General features: G+C 32.3%; 2 protein-coding genes across 7 annotated transcripts in view; one reads left to right on the top strand and one right to left on the bottom strand.

Moving 5' to 3' along the window:
* The window catches only part of LOC126754789 (23 kDa integral membrane protein), a 35134-nt gene extending 20045 nt beyond the window's left edge, over window positions 1–15089 (bottom strand). The window contains exons 1-2 of one of the 6 annotated variants that reach the window (XM_050466907.1): window positions 14996–15089; window positions 12563–12698 (exon numbers count right to left, since the gene is read on the bottom strand). In XM_050466907.1, the coding sequence (XP_050322864.1) occupies window positions 12563–12619 (57 nt within the window). In that variant the 5' untranslated portion in view covers window positions 12620–12698; window positions 14996–15089. The other 5 variants (XM_050466906.1, XM_050466910.1, XM_050466908.1 and 2 more) reach the window with 5 other exon arrangements.
* The window catches only part of LOC126754776 (sialin), a 441635-nt gene that overhangs the window by 57620 nt on the left and 366431 nt on the right, over window positions 1–17584 (top strand). The window lies entirely within an intron of this gene.

Genomic DNA, 17584 nt, shown 5'->3' with positions numbered 1-17584 from the left:
CAACACTTATTGGCTTATTGCTGCCAACCTTTGAAAAAAACGCATTTGTACTTGAGAAGTCAGCGCAATTGGAATTGACAGTTTGTTGGCATTCAAATCTTCTTTTTCGAACTAGTGACAATAGATATCATCGAAATTGTATTAATGACGATTAAATTAATTTTGAAATAATTTAAAATCATTTTTCAAAAAGTTAATTTTGAAGTTGATGCCAACTAGCCTAAAACAAGGCGATTTGTAGAAATTGAAAAAGAAAACAATTTCGCCAATTGCTATAAAATTTTAAGGGGATATTTAGACATACTTTAAGAATACACAGGAAAATTTTTGATGAAAAAATTAAACATTTTTACACCGACGGCGCTAGAAAACCAAAGGTGGTCCGTGGATGAATCTTAAAAACAAAAATTCTCTGCTAGCAGATATTATCCGAATAATAATCTACCGTCGAAAAAAATAATCTTTGTCCAAAAAGTGTGTGATTGGTATACATATATATTGACTCTAAAGCAGGCTCCCCCTTAAGGCTGCTTTCTCAATGTCTGGCTACGAGCCTTTCTCTCCAGTTAATCGAGTTGTTCGCTTAATAGATTGTACTTAATAAACATCAACAAATTATGTGGTCGGCTAATGTGCATGGTTAATGGATATGTCCGCTTAATAGAGCATTCATTTAATAGTGCTTACACTGTATTTTTTATTTATGAACTGTTCTGTCTCCTAAGTTGGATCGAAATGGACACAATGTGCTGAATTTTGTGAAATCAATTCAGTAGTCCATCGCGGACAAACAATGAGACGTAATGTTTTTTATATAAGTATAAAGATGAAAGACCTAATAAAATAATTAAAATATTTTTCGGGATGTTCTTTTCTCAAAATACTACACATTTTACAAACTTTCTTAATTACACATATGTATGTATATTGAAGTAAATAATTTTTCCTTACTGGTGGCAACTCTGTTCCAAAAATACGCGAACATATCAGCAGCAAGTTTTCGATTCCTCGAAATTTAGCAAAATCTACACATATGTATGTATATGTATGTATTCATTCTATTTAATAAGTAACCCAAAATAAAAGCTTACAGAATCAATTTAATGTTTAAAATTTTTAGAACCTACACGAAATTCTAACGAAATTCTAATCAAAAACAAGAAAAAACGTTAACTTCGGTTGCACCGAAGCTCATATACCCTTCACAGGTGCATTTCTTTTAGTAACTATGTGTTCAGTTTGTATGGTAGCTATATGTATATGCTATAGTTAACCGATCTGAACAATTTCTTCGGAGATTACATTGTTGCCTTAGAAAATAATCTATACCAAATTTGGTGAAGATACATTATCAAATGTGAAAGTTTTCCATACAAGAACTCGATTCCGATCGTTCAGTTTGTATGGCAGTTATATGTTATAGTGGTCCGATATCGGCCGTTCTGACAAATGAGCAGCTTCTTGAAGAGAAAATGACGTTTGCAAAATTTCAAAACGATATCTTAAAAACTGAGAGACTAGTTCGTATATATAAAGACAGACGGACGGACGGACGGACAGACAGACAGACGGACATGGCTAAATCGACTCAGCTCAACATACTGATCATTTATATATATACTTTATAGGGTCTCCAACGCTTCTTTCTGGGTGTTACAAACATCGTGACAAACTTAATATACCCTGTTCAGGGTATAAAAATACACAGATAAAAAGTAGTTTTTTAATTATACATACGGAAATATTGTTGAAAGGGAAAATACTAGCAAATAAAAAAATAATAAATTTATTCCGAGAATTTTGATGCGAGAGGCCACGCCACAAAACCACAAAAATTTCTCTGCACTAACATTCCACCAATGGCTTTGTACGCTGAAACCACAAAACTAACAAAAATGTGTTAAAATGTGTTAAAATGGCTCAGCATAAACTACACAAACTAAAAATGCTATATATTTAAAAATACTGTTAATATTAAAAATACTGTTAATTTAAAAAAATACCTCAATATACTGTTAATATGTATTTATAAAAAAATAAGTTTGTTCAACAGTTTCCTAAATTTCAAACGTTGTAGCTTTCACCGCCTTTTTCGAGTGTAAAGATTTCATGCAAAGGCGAAATATTCGTGTTTCATCAACATTTATTTTCTACAGTGCCTGTGAAAAGTAGCTTTCTATAATATTCTACACATGTGCATGAGTTTGTGGTTGCACTGAGTGCATCAAAATATTTGAAGCAATCCACTGCTAGAGAAACCTGCTGTTGAGTTATGTACCGACTAATTTGAACGAATGTGAAAATAACATAATTATATACATACATTTACATATATACATATTATATATGGTGGTTACCAAAAAGAGGGGACTGTAGTCATCGTTAGCGCAGATCACAAACTACCATTAAACAGTGGATGTGTAAAATATGTATGTTAAATACCTTTATAACGGGTGATCCAAGTAGCGGTACTATTTTCAATAGCCTTTTCTTGACAGATCACGCGTGAATCGTTTCAAACTGTAATTTCATCATGGAAAGACTTACGCCTGAACAAGGTTTACAGATCGTTCAACTTTATTACGAAAATTTACCTTCTGCAAACAATGTGTTCCATGCTCAACTTATGTTCGACATAATCGGCCTAATGAGCGTACTATTCGCAACACTATCATACATCTTGAGATTCAGCATTCATTATTGGGTAATATTCGTCCGAATAGCCGTAGCTGAGTGTGTACACGAAGACCATTTTACGTCGTGTTCTTAAATTAAAAGCGTACAAAATATAGCTTGTGCAAGAACTGAAACCGATCGACTTCCCAAGCGACTTCGCTTCACTCTATGCGCTCTTGAAAAGTTCCAAGAAGAACCGACGTTTTCGAGCCAAATTTTCTTTAGCGATGAGGCCCATTTCTTGCTCAATGTAAACAAACAAAATTACCGTATTTGGGATGAAGAGCAACCTGAAGAGCTGCCATTTCATGCAGAAAAAACAACGAATTGGTGTGGTTTGTGGGTTGGTGGAATCATCGATACATACTTATTTCTTCAAAAATGATGCGCGTGAGAACGTAACCGTCAATGGCGACCCTTATCGAGCCATGATAACCGACTATTTGATGCCTGAAATAGAAGCTCGTGATCTCGGCGACATTTGGTCTCAACAAGACGGCACCAATTCCCACACATTGCATCAATCAATGGATCTATTGAGAGAACACTTCAGTGAGCAGATAATTTCAAGTTTTGTGCCGGTCGATTGACCAACAAGACACACCGTTAGACTTTTTCCTGTAAGGGTATGTAAATTCTAAAGTCTAAGCGGACAATCCCGCTTCCATTTAGACCTTGGAGGAAAACATCACGCGTGTCATTCGCGAGTTATCTGTCGAAATACTCAAACGAGTCATCGAAAATTGGGCTCAATGGATGAACCGTCTGAGACGTAATCGCGTCCAAAATATGAAAGAGCTAATCTTCAAAAAATAAATGGCAAGGCATGTTCTTTCGAATGATAATAGACATTTGACATTAAATTAGAGGTTCTGTGTTTTTTCTTTAAAAAAAAAAGTAGAGAACCTCGAATTGGATCACGCTTTACTGTGAAATTCGATCACATTTGGTGCAATAAAAAATAGTGAGTTTCTAAAGTGTTCGCAAAATAATAAATTATTAAATTAATAATACTGCATTCAGCTAAATGAAAATCAACTGCAAGGTATGACACATAAGTACTATATTATTATTTTATTTCAACTTTGACTCATGTTCACCTGACTGGTTAGCGTGTATTGGAATGTGACCGCAAAGTAAACAACCAAAAATCAAGTTTTCCATTTTAGATTGCTTTTTTGTTTTCAATCAACGGAAGACAAAACCTCAACTAATTCTGGTGAAGAATATAAGCTTACAGTCGGTTTTTTCGCTAGAAATTCAAAATTTTGGATACGCGAAATGTCAACTTTTTATCTGCTTCTCTTCGAGGTGTTTGCAAATGGCAACGAAAATTGTGGGTGTTGGTATGACGATGATTCGACGAAATATGCTGCTGGCGCACGCTGTCACAATAACTTTCGTTGTTTATTTGATAAGATAAAGCTGTTTATTGTTTCTTAGAAAATACAAATCGCTGTATTCGATAATTTATTTCAGTTTGAAAAGATCAGTAATACCTTTTTTTGTTCTTTTTTTGTTTTATTTTATTTTTTTGCCGTTTTAGCACCTCTTTGCCTTTGTGTGCCTCTGCGGCATAATAATAACAGCTGCGAATAAATGCTCTGATTCATATGTATGTAAGTATTTTAATTTTATGCGAATTCTTGCTTTATTGAAATATTTGAACTAATTACTGTATCAATTTATTGCTTCCCCTCAACTAACACTTTTAGCTAATAAGCAAGTGGCAAAGGAATGCTAAAATAACAAAAAATAGCGAAGATCAATTAATTAAAGGAATCCGCGTCATGCCTTCAGCATTTTCATTCCTCGATGAAAACATTGCCTCATTATATGGCAACGTTATATAAATGCTACATGCGCTTTGTAAGTGCGAGCAGGATAATTCATTTCGAAATTCCCTACTTTTTTAAAGAAAAAAACACAAAACCATCAAATTTAATGGCGTCTGTTCATTATTATTCGAAAGCACATTCTTTGGCATTTATATTTGAAGATTATCTCTTTCAAATGTTGCCGCCGTTACCCGTTACTTCAGGTTAGAAAGCAACAGTGGCAAAATAGCAAACGAAATTAAAAAAGTGTTGAAAAAAGAAAACGTCATTCGACAAGTTCTAAAATGACCTCTGTTGTGCCTTAATTCCTAAAATGAAGGAAACCTCTATTTGCCAGCAAGAAATCATGAACACATCACAGATCTGTTTGGATAAATATTTTCAAAAGCAGATTATTCACCCCAGAAATTAGCATCAAGATGCTTCAATCCTGGTCTCGCAAAACCAGAACAGTCAAATATAAACTATTGAGGGGAAGCGACCTTTGCATTTTCCAGACAACATCAGCAATATAATCGGTATTACTGCTAACCGGGTTATGAAAAAAATACCAAGTAATGTATAATGTTGAGTCTTACTAAGCACTTGAAGCTCACTGAACTTGCCATGATTTGCCCGGCCCAGAAGTAGCTTAACACTAAACAAGTTCAGAGTCCGCTAAGCTTGAGGGGTTATATCCACTTGCAAGACAGAAAAAAAATCTTTTTTTGTAAACGCTTTTTGAAGAGGCATTTTTTTTAAGGAGGGGTAAGGTTTTCAAGTTAAAAAATCAGTTTTTTTGCAAATTAATTACTTAAATATGGAATAAAATTATCCATTCGGACCTGAGCTTCTTCTGGTTGCACAGCAATGTCATAGTTTATGTTAAGGAGTGCAAAGCCGTTCAATCTTTTCTGGAGCATCGTTTTTTGTGAGCCAAGTCTTGATTCGTAGTAAAGTGCAAATCACGTGAAGAAGAGTATGAATCGTCGGATAAATATCCTTATCGCAAGTGCTGAGGGTTTCTAAGGCAGAAAGCACTAGTAGTAATTTGCATCTTCCATTGTTGTTGCCAAAGCGCTACTTCTGCTTTGAGCTTCGATTTTGCATTTCTTTGCTCCCTGACAAGATTTTCCCAAAACTTCTAACTAGGCATTCAATAAATACAGTTATATCTATTTCTTCCAAGTTTAAGTTAAATTTTGGTAACAGCTGACCCATATTGAAACTTTCAAGAAGTTCATCGGAAAACCGCGTTTCCGTCCTGCATGATCGTGTCAATGTCATTTTTCAGCCAATTTACCAGTGTAAATAGAGGTTAGGTTTTCTAATTTTATGAATATTTGCAATTTTGGCTTTTTCGGCCACTCTGAATGCAGTTTTATAGGTTTTTTTAATATTGCGTAATAATATTAATAATTTTTTATACCAAAAAATACGGCTTAAAACCACTGTAAAAAAAGGTGGGAATAGCGGGGAAAAACGTAGTCCAATTTTGGTTTCTGGTCTCACTCAGCATTTTTGGATATTTTTGTTGTCGTGAAGAATATTTTAAACAAGCGTATACAATCATATACACACAAGAGTCAATACAAAAACAAATTTTGCTTTATTTTTGGGTTATAAAAGTTGATGTACAATGTTTACGGCTATCGAAAACTGATTTCTGCGAATTTGAAACCTTTTTGGTACAACCGCCCATACTGACATATAGGTATATACATATGTGTATGTATGTATGTATGTATGTATGTATGTATGCATACATTTTGTGGTTTACCTTTTCATGTTATTCTATGCCCCAAGTATAGAAACGCTAAACCAAAGCAATGTCAACTACAAGCATATACATACTTACATTTTATATATGGATATATACAAATTTTGTTCCGGCAAATAAGAATATATGAGTGTATCAAATAACGGTCGTTTTAATTTTTCGCTTGCACAAGCTCATACAATTTAAAGCCGCTCATAATTTGAAACATCCCAATTAATGCATGAAAACTGAGAGCCACTCTCCCATAGGCGTATATACATACACACATAAATATGTTTATATTTATTGCGAATTTCACTGACCTTCATTTCAATTGCACGAAATATCAATGGAAGAATTAAAAACGAAATTAATTCATTTCGCCCATAAATTTCTGCAGTTTTTTGCAAAACAATGAAGAATTCTCTTCCAAATATTATTTTATGGAATATGGCGAGGCTAATTGCAAACAAAGTATTTCAATTTCCCGCCACATGGTTTCAGCACTTAAATGGCCACATTTATATACACACATATGTACATATGTACATATGTACATGTTTAGACTCATTTATTGCAAGGCAATAACCTAAATAATTTACGATCAATTAATTATAGATAGAAAACGCATGTTTCATAGTTTACACTTAGGCTGAGTAAGTGTAACTGTGTGTATGTATGTAGAAGTGACTGTTTCAATGAAACTGAAAACTCAAAAATAGTAAAATATTAATGGGTCTGAGTAAAATCAAAATAAACCATATGCGCATATATAAACGAGTATTGTACATACATACATATATGTATACCATCCGATCAAAAATGACTCGGACTCAAAAGCAGCCTATTTTGAAGGCGATTATAATGGTTTGCATTAATATATTTGAAAATTTTTAATTTATTTTTGTCAAACCGATTCAAATTTGATAAAATGTTATATATGTAAATATGCATGAAGACAAATGTGTGATGTGTAAACAATGAGAAGCCGGCATACAAATTGTTAGTGCAGAATCAAAAATTAGAAACTTTTTACTACGCCAACCACATTCTTTCCAGCAAAGAAAAGAAATATTTTGTGCGCATAAGCACATAATACAAACATACAGGTGGATCGTACTATTTATTTTCGAATTGTGCTCCGATTTTCTTTTTTGTTTAGCACAACTATATCTATAAATAACGCAAAACATGCAAGTGTGCCGGCTGATAAACAGTGCTGCCAGAGGTAAGCAAAGTTGCATATGAAAAAATATATTAATTAAATAAAAATAAATATAATAAAATATAAATAAAATAAATAAAAATTAATCCAATTTTAACAATTTTTAAAAAAAAAAAAAAAAAACGAATTTAAATATGTGGGAAGAAAATTATATTATATTTTTTTTCAAATCCGGATTAAAAAAAATTTTCTATTTGTGGAAAAAAAAAAATATTTTTTTTAATTAAGAAATTAAAAATAAATTTTTTTCATTTTCAATTTAAATTTAAAAATTAAAATTAAAAATTTTTTAAAAAAAGTTAATAATATTTAACAATTAATTCTTAGTCTTAGAATTAAAATTTATTAAAAAATTTAAAAAATTAAAATTAAAATTAAAAAATTGAAATTAAAAAATATAAATTAAAAAAATTAATATTAGAAAAAAAATAAAACTAAAAAAATTTAACTAAAAAAAATTAAAATTTAAAAAATTTTAATTAAAATTTATTTAAAAAAATAATAATATTTAATAATTAATTCTTAGTCTTAGAATAATACGCAGGCTAAAAAAGTATATATACTCAAAAACTTTGTTTTTAATTTTTTGTTATTTTTATTTACATATTTTTTTATTATTACTTATTAGGTATTATTTTTTTCATTCTAATATTTGGCACTAAATTTTGCCTTTTTTCCAACCCTGTATTTAGGATTAGATATTTTAAAATTATTGTTAACTACAAATTTTGGGATTCCAAAATAAAAAACTAAATATTAATTAAAAAATTATTTGCAACCTTGATTGACGATTAGAAAACAAATAAAAATATTTTTTTTCTTACTTTATTAAGTATTGCGTGTAAATATATTTACAGACAGACTAAGAAACTAAGGGAACTGGCTACTTAGGTCTTGTCTAAAAAAAAAATAATAATACTGTCTTTATATACCATATATTAACGACTTTTCTTTTAATTTTAATATTTTCTCTTCTAAAATATAAAACAAAATATAATTTTTGTAATTTTGTTTCAGAGTCGATTTATAAATATAAATTCTTCTTATAATAAAATAATATTATTGCCATCTGGCCACATCGCCATCTCACTCGTTTGCTTCGAACGATTTTATGAAATTTTTAATTGACCTTTTCTTTTTTTATAAACTTTTATATAACGGATGTTTATAACAATACAATATGATATAGATAGTAAGCTGGAGTTATGGATAACAAAACATGCAGAATGACGTAACAAACAGTTGTATCTAATAAACAACACATTTTATTTGTTAGTGTGAGAATAAAAAAACATCGGCCCGCCCATTCCTCATGATACAAAAGTGCTTAGGTTTCAGCAGGGAAATTTGACTATGGGTGTGGCACAATTAGAATTGAATTTTTTTATACTCGACCAACCGCAAAACATCGCTTTAAAGCAAATTTAAAATGAACCAAATCAGGTCGCAACCAAACCTATTATTCTAGAATTCAGATACAGATTTCGGCTCTTCGCTTAACATTATTTCGTATAAATACTAGATAGAATGAATGCAACTTTTCAGTCGTTTCAAGCAGGTCTAAATGAAGCTTGGTACGCTTGTTAAGCATTCGAGGTTATTTAATACCGCAAATCTGGACTATAATTTTATATAGTATATAATATCAAAATGAAACTTGAAAAACTTGTTAAGCATTCGAGGTTATATGAAATCCGAAATCGTTACTATAATTTCGTGGTTTAATTAGAGTAAAAATTTGCCTACCACTATGAAATACTTTGGCACCCTTCACCTTTCAACAATTTACGAGAGAGCTGAATGTCCGACCTGTGTTTTGGTGCTTCCTTACTTCTCTACAAAACAATAATATACAATAAAACAAACTGAAATAGAATCGTTCATAAATCAATTTTTTTATAGGATTCATACATCCATATGTATGCTGCTACATTTCCCCAGTGTTGTTTAGTCACTCAAACAAATTATTTTTATACCTTTTGGTTATTAGCCCGTGAGCAACAAAAGGCTTTATATACTCTAGGCGAAAATAATTTTTAATCGCAAGAGGCAAACATATGTACATATGTTGGCATTATATGCATAACCACTTGCTTGATATATTATCATACGCGCATATACACCGGTATATATACATACAGATGCCTTATGACAGTCAGCCAGAAATTGAAATTCTGCAATGGCTTGTATTTATTTATTTTATTGTTTTTGCTTTTTAATTTGACCGAACATAGCGCCAAGTTATTAATTTTGTTTTTTGTTAATGGCGAATATATTCATGTAAAGTTGTCAAAACATACGTGTGAAAAGTGGCTGTCGAGTTCTTAAAATAAAGGGGGCCTATCACGAAAAAATGAATGCCGTTTAGATGGAAACAGTTTATCGCACGAAACGACGCATTTTTATCTTTCGCAACAATGTTGCTAAGGAGAGTATTATAGTTTTGTTCACATAACGGTTGTTTGTAAGTCCTAAAACTAAAAGAGTCAGATATAGGGTTATATATTAAAGTTTGATCAGGGTGACGTTAGAGTCGAAATCCGGATGTCTGTCTGTCCGTCCGTCCGTCCGTCTGTCCGTCCGTCCGTGCAAGCTGTAACTTGAGTAAAAATGAGATATCATGATGAAACTTGGTACACGTATTTCTTGGCTCCATAACGAGGAAAGTTCGAAGATGGGCAAAATCGGCCAACTCGTGCCATCGCCCACAAAATGGCGGAAACCGAAAACTTATAAAGTGTCATAACTAAGCCATAAATAAAGATATTAAAGTGAAATTTGGCACAAAGGATCGCATTAGGGAGGGGCATATTTGGACGCAGTTTTTTTGGAAAAGTGGGCGTGGCCCCGCCCCCTACTAAGTTTTTTGTACATATCTCAGAAACGACTATAGCTATGTCAACCAAACTCTACAGAGTCGTTTTCTTCAGGCATTTCTATATACAGTTCAAAAATGGAAGAAATCGGATAATAACCACGCCCACCTCCCATACAAAGATTATGTTGAAAATCACTAAAAGTCCGTTAACCGACTAACAAAAAACGTCAGAAACACTAAATTTTACGGAAAAAATGGCAGAAGAAAGCTGCACCCAGGCTTTTTTTAAAAATTGAAAATGGGCGTGGCCTCGCCCACTTATGAACCAAAAACCATATCTCAGGAACTACTAGACCGATTTCAATGAATTTCGGTATATAATATTTTCTTAACACCCTGATGACACGTACGAAATATATAAATGACGTATAATGAAATCTCGATTATCACTTTATCATTAGATGGAAAATGTTTGACACCCGAACGACGCTTACTTGTTTTAACTAAATCCGATCACTGTAACACTTTTTATAAAGCATTGAATGAAGAGCAAAAAAAAACGGGAGGGAGATATTTGACAACCTTAATCAGATATCAGATATAATAACCAATATATAACCAATTTTATAACCAAAACTCAAATTTTGTTCCAATTTCTATTATATCATTTTTCCTTCGTGTGTAAACATATGAAAAGTGATGTATTTTAGGTGACGATATATGTACATATAAATTTGTATTTCTATGGATACGTTAAAAATTTAAAAATGCTGGTAAACAAGAATTTTGCTTGATTGTTTGCTCACATGATTGCTTTCGCTTTTAATAAATTAAATTTGACGTAGAACTGTTAACCCTTAGGAGATGATATGCACAATAAAATCCTTTGTATAAATGTAGGAATATTTAAATCTCATTCTCCAAATAAGTTGAATGCATTAAAGACTATAATATGTCGCTTATGATTTGAATCTTAAAGCTTGTATTCAAAAAATAAAATAAAAATGGATAAAAAATTAATCAGCATCAAAATCTTGTTATTAAAATCTGGTTTTAAAGCACGCTGTGGGTTAAATTTGACCTTGACAAGTTCAGACTGCGCTTGGACAGTGACTTGGAGCGATGATGATTTAATTGATATTTATCCAATCAGATTTTAAATTGTGTGAAAATACATTTAATTTTTTATTACCGATTTTATATTTATTTAGCTAAAAAAATCGCATATACATAAAAAATATAATAAATTTATTCAAAATAGCTTCAAATAGCAATAAACGAGTATTGCGGTTTGAGTGCGACATGAAAAATGTGTTTGTTGTATTGAAAAGTGTCATCTCTCAAATAATTAATGTAGACAGTTCGACGAACAAACAGCATTATTCACAAACAAAAAATGCTGTCCTCATTCTTTTACTATTAAAACTAGCGGAAGAGTGATAGAAGCAAAATTGCGACATCGTGACGTAATGAATTTAAGAATGAGAAGAGACAGTGTAGAAAAAATGCCAAATGGCCTTTACATTTTAAACAAAATTTCATTATTAAATTCATTACGTCAGCGCTATTTTCTTGCTACATTCTTGGTTACAGCTGTCACAGCCTAAACCGAAAAAGTAACGGTTCAATTTTGGCATAATCACTATCTTTATCATTTTTGAACCAGTACAAGAGAGCACTATTGACATAGTAAATTAGGTGCTGGCTCTCTCTTACGCTCTCTACAAGAACTCGACAGTGTTAACCGAAAAATTTTTAGATAATAAAATATTTTCATTAGTTTGTTTTTGAAAAGTTGGGGCCTAAGCTTATATTTGGTGGTGGTTCTACCACATAAAAGCATATTTTTCTAGGAGGTAGTCAAATCGTAGGTAATCAAACACCAAAAGTGCTAGGTTACTCGGTGTTTTTATAAATAAGAAACGGTTTTGATGAGATCACTATAGCATACAGCTCTCATACAAACTGAACGATCGGCATCAAATGCTTTAAGTGAAAACTTATTTCATTTGACGAGATGTCTTCATAAAATTTGGCTTAGGTTATTGTCAAAGGCAACGGTGCAATTTCCGAATAAATTGTTCAAATCGAATCTCTATAGCATATAACTGTCTTACAAACTGGCCAACCAAAGTTTTTGTTAGAAATATGTTTTACTTGTGAAGAGCATTATTATTTGTTAATTTTTTATCACTTCTTCCTCTATATTCAAGAATATCTGTTAAATTATAAATATTAGTTTTTCATAAAAATTTAACTTCACTTACCGAGCATATGAAGCCAAATACGATTGTAAATTTTTTAATCGTTGACGTTGATGTCATTGTGTTTTCGTTTTTGTTTTTGTACTTTTCTTGTTTTTAGTTTGTAATTATTATCCGGCTATTCCTATTTTTGAAAAAACTTGTAATTATATTTTGAGTTAATTATTGTTTGATATTTTGTAGATACATTTATTATACTACAGTGCGTTGCATAAGTATTGGTACTGTATAATTATTTTGCGGTTTTGTCACAATGGCTGGGCCTGTCATAAATATGACAAACTTTAGTTGATTTTTTTAGAAGAATGTCAACAGCATTACTTCATTATGTTTAATGTTATGTAATACTAAGACTTGGGCAATTTAATACTGACTACAAAACACAGTCAAACCCGGTAAATGGTCAATATTATGTATTTATGAATTTTTAATTTAATTCAAGATATATACAGGATTTTCCAATAAGAGTGCTACGATTTCTTTCAAGAAAAAAACACACTAATTGTTAAGGAAATTGTAATGTTTTTTACTTAATATCAAGTACAATCGATATAATTAAGTTCTGAATATAACATAATTCAAATGGCCTTTACAACTTCTTTTGCAGGAACGAATGCATTGAACCCAATTTTCGAGTACTTTTTCTAATCTATCCACTAAATCAAGTCGTATGTCATGAATATTCAAATATTGACTTCTGAAGCATGAAGAGAGTCTGGTTTATTGCTAAAGACCAATGACATGATATAATCTAACTAGAAATAGTCTAATGGTTTTAAATCACAACTTCCTAAATAATCGAATCTCCAAACTTTTCTCGCAATTATTCGGTTGCAATTGCTGTGTGGCGCAATGCTCCGTCTTCTTGGAACCAGTTGTTGTCAAGATCAACTTCATCCAATTACGGTCATAAAAAGTTGGTTATCATCGATCTATACCGCTCTCCATTGACAGTAATGATGTCACCAGCTTCATTTCGAAAGAAGTACGGCCTGATGATTCCATCAGACCAAAAACCACACCAAACTGTCAATTTAGGTAAGTGTAATGCTTGTTCATGAATAATTTGTGGATTTTCTTCGCACCAGAATTGACAGTTTGGATTATTTACCGCACCACTAAGTTGAAACGTGGCCGATTATTACAGCCATAAAATGGTAAAACCGCACGAAATGTTAACAATTTTCCTCCATCTAATTTCAGACGTCATAACGGTGCATTCTTGTTTCTATTGTTCTTGATGGAGCCAATATGATCTCTCAGCGAATATGATACATCGCCTCAATATGTACATACATAGCTTGAATCCTAGAAGTGTATTACTGTACAATCTGTGGCAGCCCCAGGTTATTGGTTCCCTGAGAACTCGGCTTGCAAGGCTTCTCGACACGCGTATACAAGAGTATCACTCTACAAGGAAGTCCGAGTAAATGAGCTTGGCCTGGTTGTCGTGGAATGCCCGACGTGTCAGAAGAACTCTCCCCTCAAGCGGTCAGAGTCAATGTCCGGCATTTCAATATACAAGTGACTCGAACATGTCACGCCTCCGACATGCGTTAGAGGTATGTAACTTAGTGGTTCATTTAAGAACCAGAAAGAAAGCCCACCCTCACATGGGTCATCTGCCGGAAACGAACGCAAAAATAGCAGCTGATTTGCTTTACATACATATAATACACAAATTTTGCAGAACGCTCAAATAATTTCAAATTACATATGTATGTACACATATGCTCACTGCATTTTCACTACTTATTATACACATTATCTCTCTCACACAACTTCGAAAAAGTTGAGAACATAGAAAGCGGACGATTATGCTGAAATTTGTTAAGGTGGTTTTTATTGGTGTGAGTTCCAAATTTCAGGTAAACACTCTTTGCGGCATTCCATATACATACATACATACATATGTATGTACATATTCAAACCGTGTTTGACTGTGTTTGGTGTCTTCTTCTTTACAACGCGCTATCTAACACTGCCACCAATAACAAATACAAATACAAGTATGTATTTAACATTTTTTCTTTAACTAATTTGTAAACAAGTCATGCGGCTGCAACAACAGCAAGTCGCTGCTCTTTAGTATTTTTATGAATTCTATGTACCATATAAGCTAGAATTTCATTTAGCTTAGCATATTAATTATATTTATTGTTCAAGTATTAATTACATATATTATATATGTAGATATGTATTTGAAAACGTAATATTTCAACTGTTTTTCTACAACTGCAAATTGTAAGTAAGGCGAGAAAGTTATTTTTTAGCCGATGTTTATAGCATCTAGATATGGTAGTGCACTATTTCCAGTTATGTAAATAGATAGGCAAGGTTTACTGTTCACTTTTGATTTATCTCATTATTTAAGGTAAGTCAATTTTGATTTAAAATCTTTGAGTTAACTTATGCGTATGGAATATTTTTTCATACTTTTTAAATTAAGTAATGCCGCGTGCACGAAACGTTTCACTCTTTCACCGCTTAATTTTAACCGCAAACTAAAAAATGTTGAGCTAAATTTCTGCTTTTCACCTAAAGACAATTGAGAGAGCGCAAAATTCAGCGTTGCCATTGTACGACAATGATGTGTAGTGCAAGTATGTTAGTATTATGATAGTTTTTTGATGATGTGTCTTGAAATGTTGATTTTTGTGCTACCAAATTTTTGTGGATTAAAGGTAAGCTATCAAAAAGTTAACTTAGCGCAACTTTCGATTAAGGGGGAGTAGAGTTAGTTCTGGTAAAAGAAGACAGGTACCCTAACTTCGTCAATTTTGCTCCAATCGGTGTAAATTTATGCATGAATGTGTTCATTTGCCGAAGTAAAATCAAACACTATGTAATTTGTATCTAATTTGACAGCTGATTTAACAGTTATGTCTCCATAAAATTCAGTTGCATTGCATTATTTTCGAACGAAAAGTAGTATACCATATGCATGTTTGAATACATCTGGCAAAGTGGTCGATTAAATGATTACCTGATATGAGTAGGCAAACAATGTTCGCTCTCACAGCAGACAAATATTCTCACCACCGACATTTGGCGGCAATTCGGCAGTGCAAAATCTATACACACATTAGCAAGCTGCAAAAACAGGGTAGCAACAAACAATTTATCCTATACTGAGTTCCAAAAAAATTTCAAAAATAAAGTCATCCCTCTCCAGAAACTTCAAAAATTATAAAATTACACGAATTTTTCAAAGACGATTTGATACTTACTACTCTTTTGATATACATACATACATATGTACTAACCAGCTAATTAAAAAAATAAATATTCTATAAAGCTAGCTAAGTTTAGTTACTTATACATATATATTAGATGCTTGTACTTATCTCAAGCGATATTAAGCTGAAATCGCTTAGATTCTTTGTCCGTACTGATAAGAAGCTTCAAAAATTCTTCTCAAACAATTAGTGCAAAGTGCGTTGCGCCAGAACTAAAGTCCACCTTACTTGTTTGATAAATTAGTTATGTATATTGTATGTATGTATGGTATGTTAATACAATTTTAATTGAGAACATGTGCTGCACAAACATTTAACTCTCTCTCTGTTCGTCAGCGCGAAGCTTCTACTTCTATTACAAAATATGCTGGAGCTTTTGAACGAAAAAAGCTCAACATGCATAAAGGGTGTACTCCAAATCAGATAGGTTTATGAGAACGTATTACATTTGTAGACGACATATTTTAAGTAAAATGCTTAAATAAATATAACTAATTTTAAGCAAGCGTTAAGAAAAAGTTGTGTTAAGAATCTTTTAATTGTTTAAAATCCGTTTCCGATACGTATTGACTCACTATCGATATGTCGATAAATCGATAACAGTGAAACTTACGTTTGCGGATTTCGATGTTTATTGTTATTGGAAGACTGGAGTCTGCGTGTAGCCGCGAATGTAACTTTTAACATTGCGTAATGGAAATTTAAGCAGAGATAAAAAGATGCCCAACTCTCCTGTCATTGGAAACGAGAGAGCAACTCAACTACCCGACTTTGACAGTTGATTGGATCGGTTAGGTTTTGACATTTATTAATTGGAAGGACTGGAACGGCCAGATTGAAATTCTACCAAAAGTATATGTGAACGGAGGGATTTGCTGCCACCGCTCAAGATTAGTAATCAACAAGTAAGAAAGGGCTAAGTTCGGGTGTAACCGCACATTTTATACTCTTGCAACTTGCAAGAATCACAAACAGGGAAATACTTTAAAGTATAAAACCAATCATATAGAGTAAAGTCAGCGGGATGTTCGAAAATCCTGCTATTAGTTATATAGGGGCTAGGCCAAATTTTCGCTCAAATTTATCTATTTAAGCACAAAGATACACTCTTATGAGTAAAACACGCCCTCGTATTTTCATTGGAATAACTCACATATTGGCTGATATAGTACATGTACAAAATCACCCGAAAGTTCGAAAATCTTTATATTAAGTATATGGGGATGTATTGGTTCGATTCAACCCATTTTTGACATACAAATATTGACCGTAGTTGGGCGTCTCTTTATTCCTAGGTTTACCTGGATTTCTATGTGTGATGGAAATGACTATACGAACCCCCGAATCATTGCATTGTCGTATAAGAGAGTATCCGATCTTCACCTTCACTTCATAACGTCTATATAGGTCAATATGGTGTCAAAAAATTAAGAAATTAGCTGACTTTCAACATCAATTACCGGTTTATTGAGGGAGTATCTTAAAAGTATTAGATTATATAGCGTAATATGGTCTCTATGACTTTTGACGTGTCGAATATTGTGAAGACAGAAATTTTTGTTTAAGAGGGCAGGTGAAAAAGTGTGTAGTACTGTATGGCATTCTATATTGCATTTTTTCACACAAAGAAGATTTGGTAGATATTTTGGATCTAAACATTTTGATAATCGAAATTGGCTCAGAAATCAATTTTATTTTTTTTTTTTCAATTTTTCAATTTTATTTTGAAATTAATTTATATTATATATAAATATATTTATGTATATTATAGGATCTCAACTTTTTT

This window comes from Bactrocera neohumeralis, chromosome 4 (assembly GCF_024586455.1).
Source record: "Bactrocera neohumeralis isolate Rockhampton chromosome 4, APGP_CSIRO_Bneo_wtdbg2-racon-allhic-juicebox.fasta_v2, whole genome shotgun sequence".
NCBI classification, from domain to species: domain Eukaryota; kingdom Metazoa; phylum Arthropoda; class Insecta; order Diptera; family Tephritidae; genus Bactrocera; species Bactrocera neohumeralis.
This window is presented reverse-complemented; position numbering and strand designations above follow the sequence as displayed.